At 47.9% G+C, this 18,535-nt stretch overlaps 1 protein-coding gene across 1 annotated transcript in view; it reads left to right on the forward strand.

Annotated features, from left to right (window-relative positions):
* RGS9 (regulator of G protein signaling 9) overlaps positions 1-18,535 on the forward strand; it is a 946,886-nt gene that overhangs the window by 311,308 nt on the left and 617,043 nt on the right. The window contains exon 2 of the mRNA XM_078650792.1: positions 16,863-16,959. Within this exon, the coding sequence (XP_078506918.1) occupies positions 16,863-16,959 (97 nt within the window). The remainder of the gene's footprint in view (positions 1-16,862; positions 16,960-18,535) is intronic.

The following is an 18,535-nucleotide window of genomic DNA, read 5'->3' on the forward strand; positions in this document are numbered from 1 at the left end:
TCAAGCTCCCAATGCCTAAATACAAATAATAATAACCCGTGTAATGTAATTAGGCATGCAAAGCGTTCTAATGCCTTTGGGCCAAGTTCGTCCAATAGAAAAATACAAAAATACATTGCTATTCTGTTCTGTATTGTCAAAGCTTCTGAACGGGATTTGCTCTCAAACCAGTGCGTCTAAAAAGCAACAGAACTATAGCTCAGTCAAACACGTCAGGTTGAAAGGGAAGGAGGACTAGAACGGAACCAGTAACATATACGGCTAGCCAGACATAGGGCTCCCTCTTCCTGCCTCCTACATCCTACCTACGTTTCAGAGCCCGGGGCTGTTTGTTCATTTCCCAAAAGCACAGTCTCTCTGAAACACGGATTGGTACACCAAGGCTATTACATATGCTGTACTTTTTACACAGCCTTGGAGTACCAACTCCATGACATGTTTATTATAGTGTTTGAATCACACAGTATTTACACTGAGAATCTCTCATGACGTGAAGCAATGAATTATAAGTGATGTTTTTTTTATCACTAAAATAATTATCACTATTAGACATTTCAAGATCTCTACTTTTATCTACTGTCTAAGGATAAACACCTGTGTTGAGCTATCTGGGGTGTGAAACACTGTTCTATTGAGCTACCTTACTGACATGGACTTTGCATTTTCTTACTAATTCTCAAGCACATCTGCAAGATGATCACATGCCATAAACTTCTAGAAAGTTCTTACTTCAAGCCAAATCTCATATAGAACGTAATACATGCCCCACTAGCAAGGCAGAACATAGCACCAGCAGTCTGCGGTAAAATATGTCAGGGCATTATCCATTATACCTTTTGCAGCCACAAATCATCATTTGTCAGCTTCTTGCTGTTGGCTAATTGGCCTAACAAAAGTGGTTCTGTTGACCAATCATTCGTTACTAGAAATACTTTCCTCTCAATGTGCGAGGAAGTGATTTTGTCATTTTTCGCTTCAGGACGCTACTCTATGAATGCTCCACCTGTCATTGGTTGTTGAAAACCCAATTATCAAAACTTTGACAAACTATTCAAACCATAATTGTTGTCATTGTAAATTCTGCTGGACACCTATGAGTTTCCCATGATATCCATATGCCAATAGGCCAATAATTTGGTGTTACTTTCTTATCTGGAAGTTATTTAACATTCATAAGATCACAAATGTATAAAATAGTTTATAGGTATGTTTAAGCCTAAGCAATTTCTTTAAACTGTTCCAATTTTTATAAGGAATAATCAAAAGATAAACATTGCAATAACAAATTTACATGCCAACCCATCTTTGTTTAAGGCCGCTATTAGGTAAGTTATACGATTGTAATAACTAAGAACCTTGTCCGATGCCAAAAGAGCAGTGATACAGTTTAATATCAAGAAATTCCATTTTAGATTATTTGAGGTAAGACAAAGCAATTCTAGATAGTTGTTGTTTCACAAGATAATGGAATTTCATGCCTTATTTAGAGATTGATGGACAGGCTATTCCATCACAAATGTGGCAGATGTCCCGCCCCCTTGAATTACAAGTGCTTTATCTACTATGGCACTTGTAATACAACAGACAGAATGTTCGTCACATTTTGATGGAGTATCCGAGTATCCGATCCACCAAATTCTAGATAAGGTCCTAAATGTTTGAACACATAAACTGGGAAGGATAATAAATGCAATACATCAGAAACAAACATTATTTTAATTGAGGCAGGTCAAGTATAGCAAGTCAAATATAAAGGAAAACATGTATTAGTTAAAGAATGTAGTTTAACTTTTGTATGAGGTTCGGACATGAGCAAGGTAGTGGGTACAGCCAAAACGAATCCTCTTTTACATTTAAGAATTGTATTTAATACCATTTAAGCATTAATAAAGGCAGGCAACATAGTGGGAGGGTAAGAAGTGTAACGTAAGCGCTCTAAATACTACATCTGTGATAAAGAAACACAGGAGGCATTATGTGAGGTACTTTTCGTAGCTACATAGAAATAATATACACCATTACTGTAGTTTTGCAAGAGTCCCTATTATTCAAATGGAGGAATCTTCAGGGTAATTTGAAACAAAACAAATGAGTAAATTAAATCAAAGATTAAGGGGCCCACTAGGATGTAGGGCAGATAGCCGGTGGCGATCCGCCCTACATCCTAGCCCGCCCGCCACCCATTTCCCCCTTGCCATATTAGTATGGCGGGGGGAACGCGTCGGACGGGAAGACTGTCCGCCGCTTTTCCGGGCGGAAAAGGGTTTCATATGGTGGCGTTGTCTGCAGACACTGCCATCGATATCAGGATGCAGGCGGGAGGGAGCCTTTCTGTGGTGGCGTTGCCGCCACGGAAAGGCATGCGGTTTTCTAGGTTGGGGGCCCATTGCGGGCCCCCAGGATGTTGGGTGGGTGGGGGGACAGGGAAGGTACCTATGGTACCCCCCTACATGTGCATGCACAACAAGGTAGGCACCCCGCGACATGCATTTCTGGCATTGAGGCGGCACCGCCCGCCACAATGTTGAAAATGCAGGATGCGCCCGCTAATGTGGCAGGCGCATCCTAATGTCACCCACGGGACCCCCGCACATATGGCGGGTGGTCACATTTTTGGGGGTATGGCGGGTGGGCAAAGTCCGCCCGCCATGCTAATGACCCCCTAAGTACAGAAGCATCTTGTGGGAGGAATAATCATCTACCATTGGGTTACCTAGTAAAATGTAATCTGTAATTGGCGCATGATCAGAGATTAAATGTATCCAGTCTCTGTCTTTACTAGAGCAGCATTAATCTAATGACTAGTAAAGATCTAATCAATTCTTTGTCAAGAGCAGAATCAGATGAAATTCTTTTGAAATTGAATTGCAAATTCACCATGTGTCAGATACAGCTATATAATTACTGTCATGTTTAAAAGCTTGACAAGTTTTGTCAGGATTAAATATATATTTAAGTGTTCTGTTGAGAAAATGATGAAACTGTTGATTGTAGTTCTATAGCTGTACATAAATTCTCATTTTTATTGATAGCCAACTTCTACTTAATTTTGTTCGCGAAAGTCTGATACATAGATTACACTGCACTGTATGCATTCAGCATAGTTAATTCGATTTTTTAAAAGTAATATATTAAGATTAAATTGCTCTCCTTATCATGCTCCTGAAATATAATCTCAATATTGATGAATGTATTGCAGCTCCATCCTTATGGGTGACAGCAGAAGAAATTAATACTTTATCAATAAAACACCTCTTTTAACTCTTGAGTTGCAACTTTATCAGTGTGTGATTCTTGTAATGGGGATGGAAGTGTTAATCTTAGATAAAAAGAACAAAGCTTTCTGCCTTTCATTGGGATTACCCAAATCCTGTAGGCTACAAGATACAATATTAAACATAACAACATGAAATATCTATAAATAGCATGTTACTACTCACTGACAGAAAAAAGATAGGGGAGGATGGAGAACATAATAGAGTTTAAAAAAGGCAGCATAAAAGTAACAGATAGTAAACACAATATAATCTAATTGGATGATATGCAGATGAAATTGAGGATTTTGTGTATTAAAATATAAAAGTAAACTACAGGTCACTTTTTGGAATGATTGGAATAAAAAAGTTAATGCTGAGTGCACAGTTACTTAAAGTTAATAACCTTGTTTTTTTTTCTTAATTATCTTTTTTCTTTAAATTACATAACAGTGCCTTGTCAAGATACCGACAACTTTCAAATTCCGTAGCAAATTGTAATACCTAAACGTTTGGCCCTGTGTTTGTCAAATTCTGATTTCCTTCAATCTTCTAAAGCTTATACAAAACGTGAAGAATTGCATTAAAACTCTTTGTCAAGAGTGAGCTCCCAGAATCTACTACGATGGGAAAATTATTTGTCTATGAACTGGTCTACTGAAATATGATATAAAATATGGTCTGATTAGTATGTTTTCCACAGTGAGGTTGATACAAGAGACTGAGGAATATTTTAATAGGTGTCTCTAACATTCTAACATTAATTAAATGTTGATAGCATTTAGATATGCATGTCAAGAAATGTAGGGGCATATTCACAAGGAGCTATCGCCGAATTAACTGTACTTTATCGCAGCCAAAATCGTGATAAATTTACCCCACCATTCACAAGCAGGTGCTAACAGCCCACTGCACCACTTTTCACGCGATAGCAGCTGCAAAAACCATCGCCACAGAGGACCCCCGCAAATATCGCTAATGAGATGCAGAGTAGGCGTTCCCGTGCACAAAGCCGCAACAACACCACACCTCAAAATTCACAACAACCAGAGAGATCGGCCATAAGAATTCACCAACACAAAACACCGAAAAGGCGTGTTAGCAGCAGGAATTTTGCACCTGCTCTGATCTGGTGTAAAGTTGGACGGCAGCCTGCACAACAATAGAGAGCCCCACCCAGATGCCATGGAGCCACTTATCATGCAGCATGGACACCCAAGAGGGACACAACACCCACCGGGCACCCCCCCAACCAACACAGAGGCAGTGCAGACAAAGACAGCGACCCCCCAAGAAATGCACCTGCCTCACAGGCACAACATCTGACAATGTCACTGTCCACTACAGGCTAAAAGGGACAACCATCCTACGCATCCTAGCCTTCATCACCTAACAGGCTAATGGCACCAACACAGTGGACAACGAACATCCCACCCCCACCAAGCTGCTGGCAGTGCACCACCTGTTGGCCCCTGTCACACCACAAACAACACCCGCCAGAGTCAGAGTTGGCGCAGTCTTACAGCCAGCCACATCTAAGACCCCCACGCCTGACCTGGACATCACCATCACCCTGGCACCCCAGTCCCCATACGGCCAACACAATGTGCAGGAACCGCTGGAGACCAAGCAAAGACCACACGCCGCAACCTGATGCACGGACATGTAGGGGGAAAACCACTGCACACATGTCCCACCTGTGCCCCCTGTTGACACAGCACACAATCTGCGCAACAGGAAGCACATGTCACACATCAATGTGCAGGCAACATCCAAACACTGCGGGACCGTCACCAATGTCGCCTCCAAATACACAGCCAGTGTGGGTGATCCCTTCTCCCTCCGACAGTCCAACAGCAACCAGCCGTCCCAGGATGGCACAAAGGGAAATGCACAGCCCCTTGGCAACTTCCCAATTAACACTCTACTCACCTCAAATCCACAACCATGCAATCCACAACTCTGGCAATGCACACGTCACAAGTCCACCATCAAGATGCACAACAACATGCCCACCCACCAGGCACGACAGAACAACTCACAATGGTAACCTGGGCAAGTGGTGAACATGACCAATCTACGGAATGGCACATCAGCCACACAATAGCCGAATGTTGGGAGAGTTGGCAACCAGGCATATGTGAAGGATGCAGTAGAACCATGATTGGGAAAGTACACAATCCCAAGAGTGGCGGCGAAGTGCAGAACAAACCGAATTATGCAGGACACACCCATATCCACGGCGACATACACCTCTGGTGAATGGAGTGCAGTGGACAGTGGAAGCAACCATGTCGCCCAGCATCCGACACCAGCGTGTGTCATGGAGGGCCCACCACATGCCAGTGTAAGCTCCAAGGCCGAGGCCCGGGACCCGGCCAGCCTTCCAGACCACCCCTGTTCCCCCAAAGCCGGCCCTTCTCGTTAACATATCTCACCAGTGACCTCTGCGGCCCAGTGGGTCCCATATGAGACTGTGTCCTGGTTCCTGAATGGCAGTGACCCCAAATCATGGATAGCGGCCATAGCACCAAACTCCCTTCGATCAGGGAGGCATAGTCCCATATGCACATCTTGTCGACACATCTTGCCACACACCCTGTCCAACGCCATCCGGTAAGCTGTGCTGCCACAAATCCTGTCCAATGCCATCCGGCAAGCCTTGCTGCCACAAACCCTGTCCAACGTTATCCGGTGAACCGTGAATGATGGATCAGGACAAACTTGCAGACCAGTAGGTCTCACATCCAGCACTTAGTCGCGAATCACAAATGTCCACACCAGTGATCGCGCGGAGAGGAGTAAGAGGTAGATGCGGCTCAGTCTTGACGAAAGCCGGGTCACAGAGGTGACCGAACGCGTGGTGCCACTGAACCTGAACTATGCAGGCCGGTGGGGCCACCAACCTATGCCGGCGACACTCGGTGAATGGACCGTGCTGTCCGCTGCCTCCAGCCTACACTGCTCTCGGCCTAGGCTGTGCTCGAGTAGGCCACAGATTTGGAACTGAACATCGATTATGCAATGGCAGATTACACATCATTGCATGCAAGGAGAGGCCTAAGAGGATGTCGCCTTGCTACTTGACGGAGAGAAAAGGATCATCATTCCGGAGGTTTTCGCACACTACCGACAACTGCCCTGGTGTCACTAGCGCTGTGTATCGCAAGCCGAAAACACGTGGCCGTGGGCCACCGCTTACTGCTGCCTATAGCCTAAACTGCGGTCCAGTAGGTCACAGAGTCACGATTCAGCAATGGCAGAGTACATATGAGTGTACCAGCATCATCGAAGTCTGCATCCCCACTCAGCCCCGGTGCCACTAAGTCTGTTCCCCGACATTCATGGATACTCTCTGGTCGGACAGTGGTGGCGTCTGAGCCTATGGACTAGGGGGCAGTTTTCACCCCCATGTAGCTGATACGTACTTGGTGGTGGCAACGGGCTGTCACATTCCACTCCTCCATTTGCTACTTACTGATCAAATCAAATCTTTCGGCATCTTGCCCTGGAGGACACCTTCCACTGTCTCATGAAACACTCAGAAACATACAACTTGGACAATGATGGTTACCCGCTCAGGGTGCATGGCCCATCTGGCTGCATCGCAAGTCACCGTCCCGTGGCTGGGTGCCTGTGCCGGCCGCAGTGCATCCGGGGCCACTAACTCTGTGCTGGTCAAGTCCGGGACCCCTTCTCCGGGGCCATAGGCTGGTCCCTGAGGCATGGGCCTTGGGCTTATCAACGCCATGACTCTGTGGTCTTGTGCTGTACGCAGCCTCCGGGCCCAAATGCATCCCACCAGGGCTCACACACCAAAGCGAGTCCAGACCGGCTCAGATGACGCATCACTGCAGGAGGCACACGCCACCACCGCAAGGACCACCTCCAAACGCCATCTGCCAGAGTTGAAGCGGTGGTCCAGACAGACTTTGTGGTTGCTCAGGCCTGTCATGGATGTCATTATTGGCCTTTTACCCTGCTCAACACTCCAGGTGCCAGTGACTCAGTGCATTGCAGGTCATTGTCCGTAGCTGATTGTGTTTTGAACTGTGGAGTAGTTGTGCAGTGTGGGGGCCCTGGGATGTTGATGGTGAAGATGCAGGTCTGACACACCCTACTGCATCTGCATCAGGAATATATCGAGACTTTTTCTTCAAATGAGCACGCTCATCTCTTGTGTCCGCAGCCCAGTGCACTGCGACTCACGGACACTTCTGTTTGCATTTTGGCTGTCCTCTGGACTTTATCCGCATCACCCCACGTTGCTCATCAGTTGACTCTGTATTGCATGTGTTGTCTGTTGTCCAATGTCCAGGTGGTTGGCTTACACTCACCCCACACACATCCAGCACAGGCGTCACTGTGCATGTGGCCCTGTCAATAAAGGGGTCGGGCGCATGTGCCCGTAGCCAGTTCAAAATGGTCTCTGCGTTTGTCCCTGTGGGCTTGTAGTATACATGTGGTCCCTGGGCCCTACGACTTTACATTGTGCGGTGTACCGCGGATGCAGACATGTCACCGGAGGCAGCGGGTTGGGGCTTGGACATGTAGCTTTGTCTTCACCCACTCCATTCGTGAGGGGAGTGGCCAGGGCATCGTACGCACAGCCAACATGGATGTGTGACTAATTGCGCGCACTGGGGCGTGGTTCTGTGCTGTGCATGTGCATCTGCATGTGTCTCTATGGCAGCGTGGGTCTCCTTAGTGGGGTGTGGGTGGGCCCTGTATGATGATAGACCCCTACGTATGCGTCCTGGTTTGCATTCCATGGGTTCGGCCCCCTCCCACACCTGTTGGGCCACCTCCTTTTGGCGTGCTGACACATGCCAGTGGGGTGCCATGTGTGGGTCGGTGAAGTGTTGTGCGCCAGCCGTGCTTGCGGGTGCTTCCTGCTGCCTGGCCTGTTGCAGGCTTGGTGTTCTCTTCTGTGTATCTTGGCTGTCCGGGTCCTGGTGGGGGGTTGCATGGGATATCCATGGTCTGTTGTAAGGCGTCGGTGTCAATGGTATGGTGGTCCTCTCCGACATCACTGATGTGTTGTATTATGTGCTCTGCTGCAGGTTTTGTATGGCCCTCTGCGATGTGAAGGGGAGGTGCGTGTTGAATTTGTGTTGGTATATATGCTGGCGCATTGTGCTAGTTTGCATGCAGACTATATGGCAGTGTACATTGTGACTGTTTGGGGGGTGCTGGATTTCGCTGCTAGTGGGTCAGTTGCTGGTAGTGTTCTGTCACCTCTGTGACGCTGGTCTTGTTTTCCTGCGGTCTGCAACCCGTCTTGCTCTCCCTCTTCTCATTGGCCTTCCCCGACCCCGTTGTTCCTTGCTGGTGATCTGTGGGGTTGTGGGGTTTGAGTAGGCCTCTGGCTGGGCCAGGGTGCATCCATGTTGCTACGTGCTTAGGCTTGTTTTTAGTGTATTTTCCACTGGGTTTTTATGGTGCATTGTCCCGCCAGACGCATGGGATTAACAGGCCTGTGGCTGTTTTTCGCTACTTTTTGTCCCGCGGTTGGCCTCATCGCATTTTTTTTGCGTTCGCATACCTCGCTTTTGCCGCGCGGCGTTGATTTTCACACAGACATTTGCCGCGTTATCTGGTGTCTATCCCATGCTACCGCCTTGTTGTGAATTCCACGTTGCCACAGGGTTATTTTTCCGCTATAGGCTGCAATGTTGAAAGTTGCATTACGCTACTCTTGCGGTAGTTATCACACGTTCTTGTGAATATATCCCATGGATGGAACAGGCATAGGCTGCAGAAACATAAACTCTAAAACATTGAGTACATATCTATCATTCAAAAATTCACCCCATAAAAATGTTGTGTGTCCGTTAACCCACCTGCACCCAAATATGCCAACACTGTTGATACAATAGTAAATTTAGCTTTTCATACAGTAGGTGGCATTTATTTGTGTTTGAATCTAGGAATTTAAAACAGATTGGAAGTTTTGAAAGGATATACTTAGATGTGAAAGATGGTTTGCAGTGTATATTTTTGAGGCAATTCTTTATCATGTAACCTTATGAAAAGAGTTTGGTCCTGACAGGGAGCTTGGTCAGGTGTTAGGAGCATATGCAGTAGTCCTAAGGCTGTAACATCTAAATTTCCAAGTGACATAAAGGCAACGCCCCCAGCCTGTCCAGGTGGATATAGTTGGGCTCTCCCTGTGAGCCTGTGGGACACCTACCATCTTGCTGTGTGTTGGGCTGGGCAGCAGTTCTTGGACCCTCCTGTGGATTCCTGCTAACAGCGCTGCAGCTTGCGCTTCGCGCTCAGGGCTGTGGGCTCAGGCGGCAGGACTGTGCTGCGGATTGTGTGGGAGACTCGGAGTGTGGCTGTTGGCTCAGTGGTGGTGCGCGGCAGAGACTCCGTCTCCCAGGAGTCCCTGCACACCCAGGAAGATCGTGGACGCGCCCCCTGATAGCCACGCCCCCAGCCTGTCCAGGTGGATATAGTTGGGCTCTCCCTGTGAGACTGTGGGACACCTACCATCTTGCTGTGTGTTGGGCTGGGCAGCAGTTCTTGGACCCTCCTGTGGATTCCTGCTAACAGCGCTGCAGCTTGCCGCACCCGCTTCGCGGGTGCCGCTTCGCGCTCAGGGCTGTGGGCTCAGGCGGCAGGACTGTGCTGCGGATTGTGTGGGAGACTCGGAGTGTGGCTGTTGGCTCAGTGGTGGTGCGCGGCAGAGACTCCGTCTCCCAGGAGTCCCTGCACACCCAGGAAGATCGTGGACGCGCCCCCTGATAGCCACGCCCCCAGCCTGTCCAGGTGGATATAGTTGGGCTCTCCCTGTGAGCCTGTGGGACACCTACCATCTTGCTGTGTGTTGGGCTGGGCAGCAGTTCTTGGACCCTCCTGTGGATTCCTGCTAACAGCGCTGCAGCTTGCCGCACCCGCTTCGCGGGTGCCGCTTCGCGCTCAGGGCTGTGGGCTCAGGCGGCAGGACTGTGCTGCGGATTGTGTGGGAGACTCGGAGTGTGGCTGTTGGCTCAGTGGTGGTGCGCGGCAGAGACTCCGTCTCCCAGGAGTCCCTGCACACCCAGGAAGATCGTGGACGCGCCCCCTGATAGCCACGCCCCCAGCCTGTCCAGGTGGATATAGTTGGGCTCTCCCTGTGAGCCTGTGGGACACCTACCATCTTGCTGTGTGTTGGGCTGGGCAGCAGTTCTTGGACCCTCCTGTGGATTCCTGCTAACAGCACTGCAGCTTGCCGCACCCGCTTCGCGGGTGCCGCTTCGCGCTCAGGGCTGTGGGCTCAGGCGGCAGGACTGTGCTGCGGATTGTGTGGGAGACTCGGAGTGTGGCTGTTGGCTCAGTGGTGGTGCGCGGCAGAGACTCCGTCTCCCAGGAGTCCCTGCACACCCAGGAAGATCGTGGACGCGCCCCCTGATAGCCACGCCCCCAGCCTGTCCAGGTGGATATAGTTGGGCTCTCCCTGTGAGCCTGTGGGACACCTACCATCTTGCTGTGTGTTGGGCTGGGCAGCAGTTCTTGGACCCTCCTGTGGATTCCTGCTAACAGCGCTGCAGCTTGCCGCACCCGCTTCGCGGGTGCCGCTTCGCGCTCAGGGCTGTGGGCTCAGGCGGCAGGACTGTGCTGCGGATTGTGTGGGAGACTCGGAGTGTGGCTGCTGGCTCAGTGGTGGTGCGCGGCAGAGACTCCGTCTCCCAGGAGTCCCTGCACACCCAGGAAGATCGTGGACGCGCCCCCTGATAGCCACGCCCCCAGCCTGCAACGCCCCTTATTTCAACAGCCCGCCTACCGTCTCGCGGGACGCCGAGCGAAGCCCGGGCAAAGGGCGGGCCGTCTGTGGCCGTCTGGGGCTGTCAGAGGCTGGGCTGGGCCCCGTCTCTTTCATTCGGCTGAGGGCCCAGGTCGGTTGTGTTACACTGTCCAAAGGCATTCCTTTCTATTATGTCAACCCGTTCTGGGAAACTGCTTAGGTCTGAGGGTGAAAGGGGTGGCGTGGTTGGGAGCCCAGTGATCGGAACTATGGACCGCTTCATTACGAGAGTGGCGGCGGTCATTGACAATGAGATCGCCATTTCTGAACGCCGACTCTCTGAGGTCTATCTCCCCTCTAGACGCTCTTCTTTGGGGGCTGTAGTTCAAGTCTTATCACCTGCTAGCGTGAACACTCATATTGTTTCCCCTGAGGTCTTGGAGGCCTCTGCAGGTTTTCCCCAAATGGAAGAAACTGGTAGCAATAGAGACAGGTTAGAACACCTACCTGCGCTCCTAGTTAGTGGTATTGTGGAAGTCTGTGGCGCAGAGACAGTACCCCCACCTGCGCCCCCGACCACAAGTCCTACCCAAACAACATTGTCAACTTCACCGGCTCAAAATATAGTAAACCTAGTGGAGGTGCCAGCAGTGCTAGACTTGAGTGGGCAAAATAAAAGGGCCAAAAACAAAAGGGCGGCATGCGCTAGGAAGGGTAGGCCGATGACACAGGCTAGGTTATATAAGCAACCGAGAAAAGTTATTGAGCAGGGCATGAGGGACGTCAGGGGGACGGTTTTAGCAGATAAGGTAATGGTGGAGGGGGGTTCCGTGGATGCTCCCATGGGTAAAAACAACTGCCCGCCCCCTACTAGTAGTGCAGTTAATGCTTCTTCAGCTTTTGAACAAAATGTGATTGATAGGATTATGGAGAGGGTAAATACCCTCTTTGTGCCGTTGCTGACTCAGGTTAAGGGTTTGGGGACTCGAATAGACAAATTGGAGCAATCAACCCTTGACGGCTTCTTCTCACTCAAATCTATATTTAAGCAGCATAAAAGAGCGAGTGAGAACCAGGCCATGGATCCATGTGAAAGTGTGCCCCTGGTAATCCCCGCGCAATCCCAGGCGGACTCTAATCACTCAATCAGGGCAAAGAAGGTAAATACTGGCAACACACAAGCCCCGGTGCCTAAAATCCCTCCCCTAATAAAAGTAGGAATCCATCATAAGGGAACGGTAATATCTACTGAGATCACCAAAGGCACACCTGAACCAACACTCCATCCACTGCCCTTGGTAACCAGTGGGACGACAAAGGTTAGCCGAGCCCCGGGCATACAAGACAAAGGCAAGGGACTATCTATTGAGAAGGCCGCTAAAACTGCCCCTCACTCTGTAGCCCCGACTACAACTACAACGGTCCCCCACAAATTTACGCGGCGGACTCCCCCAATTAATTTACCTCCTGATTGTCAACCCTTTGTTGGTGTCCTAATAAACGTTCCCCCACTGAAGGAAGACCAAGTAGAGAATCACCAGTCTCTCAAGAACAAGTGTGTTCATTGGCTAAAACTAAATAAGCCAATCCCGAATGGCCTAGATGGGCTAATTCTTAGCGTCCGCAGAGTAGGGTGGATAGGCCAAGGAAAAAAAACACAGGAGGGGGATTGTGTAATTATAAACTTCCAAGATCCCAGATTGGTGAGTTCCATCTGTGGCCCTTTAAAAAATATGGATGAGGTAGGGGTTAAACTAGTGGACCTAACCTTTTTCTATCCTAGGACAATTGTAATGCAACCCCGGCTAGGCCCTAGTACAATTGACCCGGGCCAAAACTGGGACCCACGTGCGATTGGGGGTCTGGGATATAACGGGTCGATTCCCCCGCGGGTGCCTAGGAGTTGTTGACTGGAGGAGGGCGATATGAGCGAGACTATATTGCCTGGCAGGGTCACTGCCATTAGGAAGGGACTAATGACAGTAACACCACCCCGAATACTCTCCCTGCCAAGTATAGGCGTCATGGGAATGGCAGACTCTCTGCCCATTCCTTTGGAAAGTAGTTTGCCTGTTTCCCTTGTTTCCCCTATGAGGCCCATGGACAGGAGCGTCCTTGCGGTCTGCGACGCACCAGCTGTGACGGACCGGAATTTCAAGGTTTTCAGTTGGAACGTCGCAGGGATCGCAAGAAAACTGGTCCTTCCAGACTGGAATGCTTTGGTTGACGACCACGCCATATGCATTTTCCAGGAGACCTGGAGTTTGGTTCCGGCACATAGGGTGGGTTTCTCATCCTACTTTGTGCCGGCCCAAATCTCAGATTCGGGGAGAGGACGCCCTTCGGGAGGTTTGCTTATTTGGGTGGCAGATTCCCTAGACTGTAGAATAGAAGACCTTCAGTTAGGATGCCCAGATATCCAAAATATTATCTTGAGAGACTCTAGGGGTCGCACAATCTTGAATATCTACAACGTATATGCCAGAGGGACAAAGGGCGGGAGGAAGTCGTCTGTATTAGCTCTCCTAGAAAGCCTCCTTAGTTCAACTCCACATAAGTCGTGTACCCTGGTAGCGGGCGACATGAATTGTACGTTCGAGCCCTTGGGCTCGGACGTTGCCTTAGAGCAAGATGAGGAGGATGCGAGGTTAGGGATCCCAACCTTGGAGATTCCTCCTATTAGGAGATGGTCACAGGTGGCGTTGCAGTTATACACCCTGAGCACTGAATTTAATTTAAGGGCAGTGAATGGGAGGACGATTTCAGATAGGGGGGGGACACACACTTATAATAGACCAGGACATACTTCTAGAATTGATTATATTCTATTAGATATATGTCTGTGGAGTAAGGTGAGGGATATGATTGTCGTACCCACGGTCGAAAGCGACCACAATCAGCTTTCTCTAACCATGACTCAGTGGTGGTGTCATTCCATGAAGGGGACTATCAACCCTATAGCAACTCCCCCAGATGAGTCGGTAGTCTCACTATGTGGAAGGCGCCTAAAATGGGTTAAATTGGTCATGTCGGAAGAAAAAGTGGGAGAAATATCAGCCCTTTTAGATCATGCTTTGACAAACCTGGGGAATATCCCGGAAGGGGTGGGTAGGGCATGCGAGGTCTTCGCCGCACTAACAGAGGCATTGACTACTGTGTTTTCTATCCCTCCGAGTAAGCTAGGGAGTAAAGGAGGTGAAAAGAAAGCTGGCGGGTGGTATACACAACTGTGTAGGTTAAACAAATCTAGACTTGTTGAGGCAGTGAAATCCAAATCCCACCCCGATATATTGGAAGCAAGGAAGGTGTATAGCAGATCCCTTAAAATTGCTAAAAAGGAGTGGGAAGAGAACTTTTGGGAGGACTTACTTGTTGCTAGTAAAAGCAAAGACCCGAGGGGCTTTTGGAATCTTGTAGGCTCCCGTAATAGGCCTGACGAAGCTTTGAGACCCTGTAATATTCCCCCACAAAGCTGGGTCAAACACTTTGGGGCCTTATATCTCCCGGCGGACGGGGCACTAAATGTTAGGATGCTCCCGCCACTAGTATCCGAACCTCATGGCTACAACCTCTTTACACCTTTAGAGATCGAAAAGGTGATTGGGTGTGTAGCCCCCCGGAAAGCAGCAGGCCCAGATGGATTACCGGGGGATCTCATGCGGGCATATCCAGTGGCCTGGGGAGGGGTTATTGCGGCACTCCTTAATGATATTATGAAGGGGGGGCCAGTGTCCGAGTCCTGGAAAGGGGCGGTGGTGGTCCCAATTTATAAAAAAGGTCCTAGAGAAATCCCGGGGAACTACCGCCCCATAAGCCTCATAGACTCCACCCAAAAGATAGCAGGCAAAGCTATCCTTGGTAGGATTCTTCACTGGGTGGAGGAAAACAAAATATTAACAGACTTTCAGGCAGGGTTTCGGGCGGGCACAGGGACTATTGAGCAGGTGTTTAGGTTGGCACTCCTTGGGTGGAAGGTGGTGGAACTAGGCAAGGGCAGTCTATATTTGGCATTTATAGATCTAAGGGCTGCTTTTGACCTAGTTCCCCGGGAGGAGTTATGGAGGGTACTTTATGGGTTGGGATTGCCCCCCTACATTTTGTCCCTTCTTATTAGCCTACATGAACACACCTTTGCTCAGGTTCGTTGGGGGAGAAATGGAGAGATAACTGAAAAGATTCCAGTGTCTCGAGGTGTGAGACAGGGATGTGTCCTAGCGCCCACCCTTTTTTCTTTATACGTCAATGGGGTGGTGGATTATCTCCAGCAAGATCCAGCCGATGCTCCCTGTCTAGGGGGAGTGCGGATCCCAACTTTACTTTTTGCGGACGATACGCTTCTGATTTCTAAGACTCCGCAAGGCCTCCAAAAGCTGCTTGCCCGTTTTCAGAATTTTTGTGCTTTAAGGGGCTTGGAAATTAACGTAGACAAAACCAAGTATCTTGTTCTAAACCCTCCAAGGAAATTGGGCCGCCAGCCAACTCTTAACGCCGTTCCTTTGGAAAAAGTATCCGAATTCGACTATCTCGGAATTCGGATTACGGACACCATGAATTGGTCATCCCATATTGCTAAGATGGTCTTGAGTCATAAGAGAGTGGGAGGGGCCATCCTGAGGGAATTTCAAGCTTCACCAAGGAGGTCGCTTGCCCCCGCAATTGACATCTACAAGGCCAAGGGAGTAACATCAGCCCTATATGGGGCAGAGCTTTGGGGTCATTGCTGCCTGGATTCCTTGGTAACATCAGAGAGTAAGCTCTTGAAATCTCTAATCGCCCTCCCTCCAAGCACCCCTACAGTGCCTGTGCTGCTGGACACTGGGTGTAAGAACATCAAAGATCAAGCCCGGCTCCGACCACTCCTGCTATGGGCGCGTATTTGGAGGGTCGAAGAGTTAAAATCTTATGCTGAAGGGCTAGCAGAAATAATGAACTTGAGTGGCTGGGCGAAGATCAAGTGGTTGGTATCTACGAAAAAACTTTTGGAGGATATTGGGCTAGGGGACTGCTGGATATCAAGATCGGCTCCACCAAAAGATGTTTTGAAACGTCTCTACTGGAAATGGGTTGCGGATCAGCTAGTGTCAAATTCTAGACATTGTAAATCTACAGCTGCCTTCCTATTAATTAAAGATGTTGTAGCCTACGAACCATATTTGGACTTAATTACCCTGGCAACGGATCGAGCATTGTATTTTAAATTCAGAGTGGGTTCCCTTCCAGTTGGTGCCCTGGTGTCTAAGTGGAAATCGGGTGCCCACACGTCCCCCTTTTGTGCCTGCTGCACCACGAGGACAGAGTCTATCCCGCACATATTGTTTGAATGCCCGGACTATGCAAAACCAAGGGGCTTGTGGCTGAATCCCCTTTGTCGTAATATGGGCACGCGTAGTCATCTGGTAGCTCTTCGTATCCTCATGACGGACACTTCTCCTCCCATTGTCTGTGGCGTAGCCAAATTTTTAAAGCAGTTTTGGTTGATTCGTTGCAAGAGATTGTCAATAGCGGTTTAATTTGTATTTTAGGTAATTTATTCCGACATCATATGTCTTTTTATAGTTTTTAATTGTACACAATACTGTTCTTAATGTTTTTTTTCTCTAGTTTTTAAATGTTGTATTTGTGTACGCTTTCAAGATATCTTGCATATCGAATAAAAGCTTCAACCATAAAGGCAACCAATATATTTTGTGTGAAGGAGGCTTGCCTGTGAAACATTACAACAGTTAACTGCTGCTCCAAAGATGAAACCCCTACAGAATTTTTCCTTGTTAATGATCACCATCAAAAGACTTGCATTCCTTCCCCGTGTGATCTATTGTTTAGGAGAGCCCCATTCCGAATTGGTTTTGCTATAATGATTCTCTTTTTCTGTATTACAGATTGAAGCCCTGATCATAGAGATGCAAGATGCAGATTCTGGAATAAAGACGCACACCCAACGCCTGATGATCACCACCATTCCTCATGCTATAACAGGTAACACAGTTTACCTCATGCCATAACCTCTTGTTTGAAATTTAGAAAAACCAAATGCCACCCTCTTAGCCCATGCACTGCACCGAAGAACTGTCCTCTTGTTTCAGGGTATGAATATTCAATGAACGTACTAAAGACTATTTAGGACATGAGAGGTGAAAGTTTCATTAGTGTTTGAGGTTAAGAGGCTCAGAGAGTAGTAGAGCACAGAAGGAGTTAGGTATGGCTGCTGTTTATGCTCTTCCTTGCACATGCTGGTAACATTAGAACTGGCCAAACTGTTTTCCTTGTGTAATTGTCCTCATTGCATAGGCCTTAGCTGCTTTTATTTTAGTGCAGGTTGTTACGGGGCGCCTGACAGGACTAAAGCTATCCAGACTGAACCTCGGCACTTTCTGTTTCATCTGCTCATTGTGTAGGCCCTAACACATTCTGTACTAGTGGCCATTGTCCAAACAAGAAAGAAGATGTGTACGTTTGCACCTTATTCTCCTCCTTGCACATTCTGGTAACATCCGAACCGGTCAAACTGCTTTCCATGCATAATCTTGCACATTGTATAGGCTTTAGCTGCTTATGCTTAAATGCAGGTTGTTACTGGGTGCCATATAGGACTAAAGCTATCCGTCGGGTCCTCTGGCCACTGACTAAATAAGAATAAAGATTTGTATGGGTGCACTTTACGTATTATCTTGCACACGCTAGCAACACTAGGTTTAGCTAAATTGCACTTGTGCATACTGATTGTATATGATAGCTTATTTCACTCTTGATTTGTACGTATTCAGATGCCCAGATCTGTATTTTTAAATGATGTTTATTGTTTGCCTAATAAACTAATATTTACACAAAAAAAATCAGCAGGAGTGAGCCGTGTGTGAGTCTCAAGAGGAAATGAGGGTTTTCACTCAGTACTGCAGATAGCAAAACTTATGCAATTTACATATCTGATTATATATTTGAAAATTAGCAACCACGGATTTTGTATGGTGCTCATTTCAAAGTAAATCATTTCAAGGAATATGTGGTAACGTTCATATATAATGATGGTAAATGGTGAATTTTTACAATGTTTATCTCTGCTATTAATTTGACTTCTATAATTTAATAGGCGTATATGACTCTTGACAGTCAACTGCATGGTGCTATTTCCCCTACGGTGGGAGATACTTAGGCAGAGAGTTGGGCTGGGTTGTGTTCAGGGTTGCAACCTGGCCATTTTTTTTTATGTTTGAAAGCTTTATTAAAGGAAAATAGATATTACAATAAGGTGACATCAGCAAAATATGAGAAAAGGGCATACAATGGAATAAAGTAAATAGAGGCAGCCAATATCACAATGAAAAACAAAGCATTTTGAATTATTTGGAAGGGGAGGAAGGGGGAAGGGAGGAGAGGGAAAGAAAACCTGGTATTGATCATAGAAGATGGATAAGTAAATATAGAAAATACAGTAAATGTTAATCAAAAAGTACAGTAAAAACCATCATATTCAGTAATTACTTGAATGAAGAACATGTAGTAAAGGAGACCAATATAAAGCTAAATAATTACAATATGAAAACTGAAAAATATC

Source organism: Lissotriton helveticus, chromosome 7, assembly GCF_964261635.1.
Source record: "Lissotriton helveticus chromosome 7, aLisHel1.1, whole genome shotgun sequence".
In the NCBI taxonomy this organism is placed as follows: domain Eukaryota; kingdom Metazoa; phylum Chordata; class Amphibia; order Caudata; family Salamandridae; genus Lissotriton; species Lissotriton helveticus.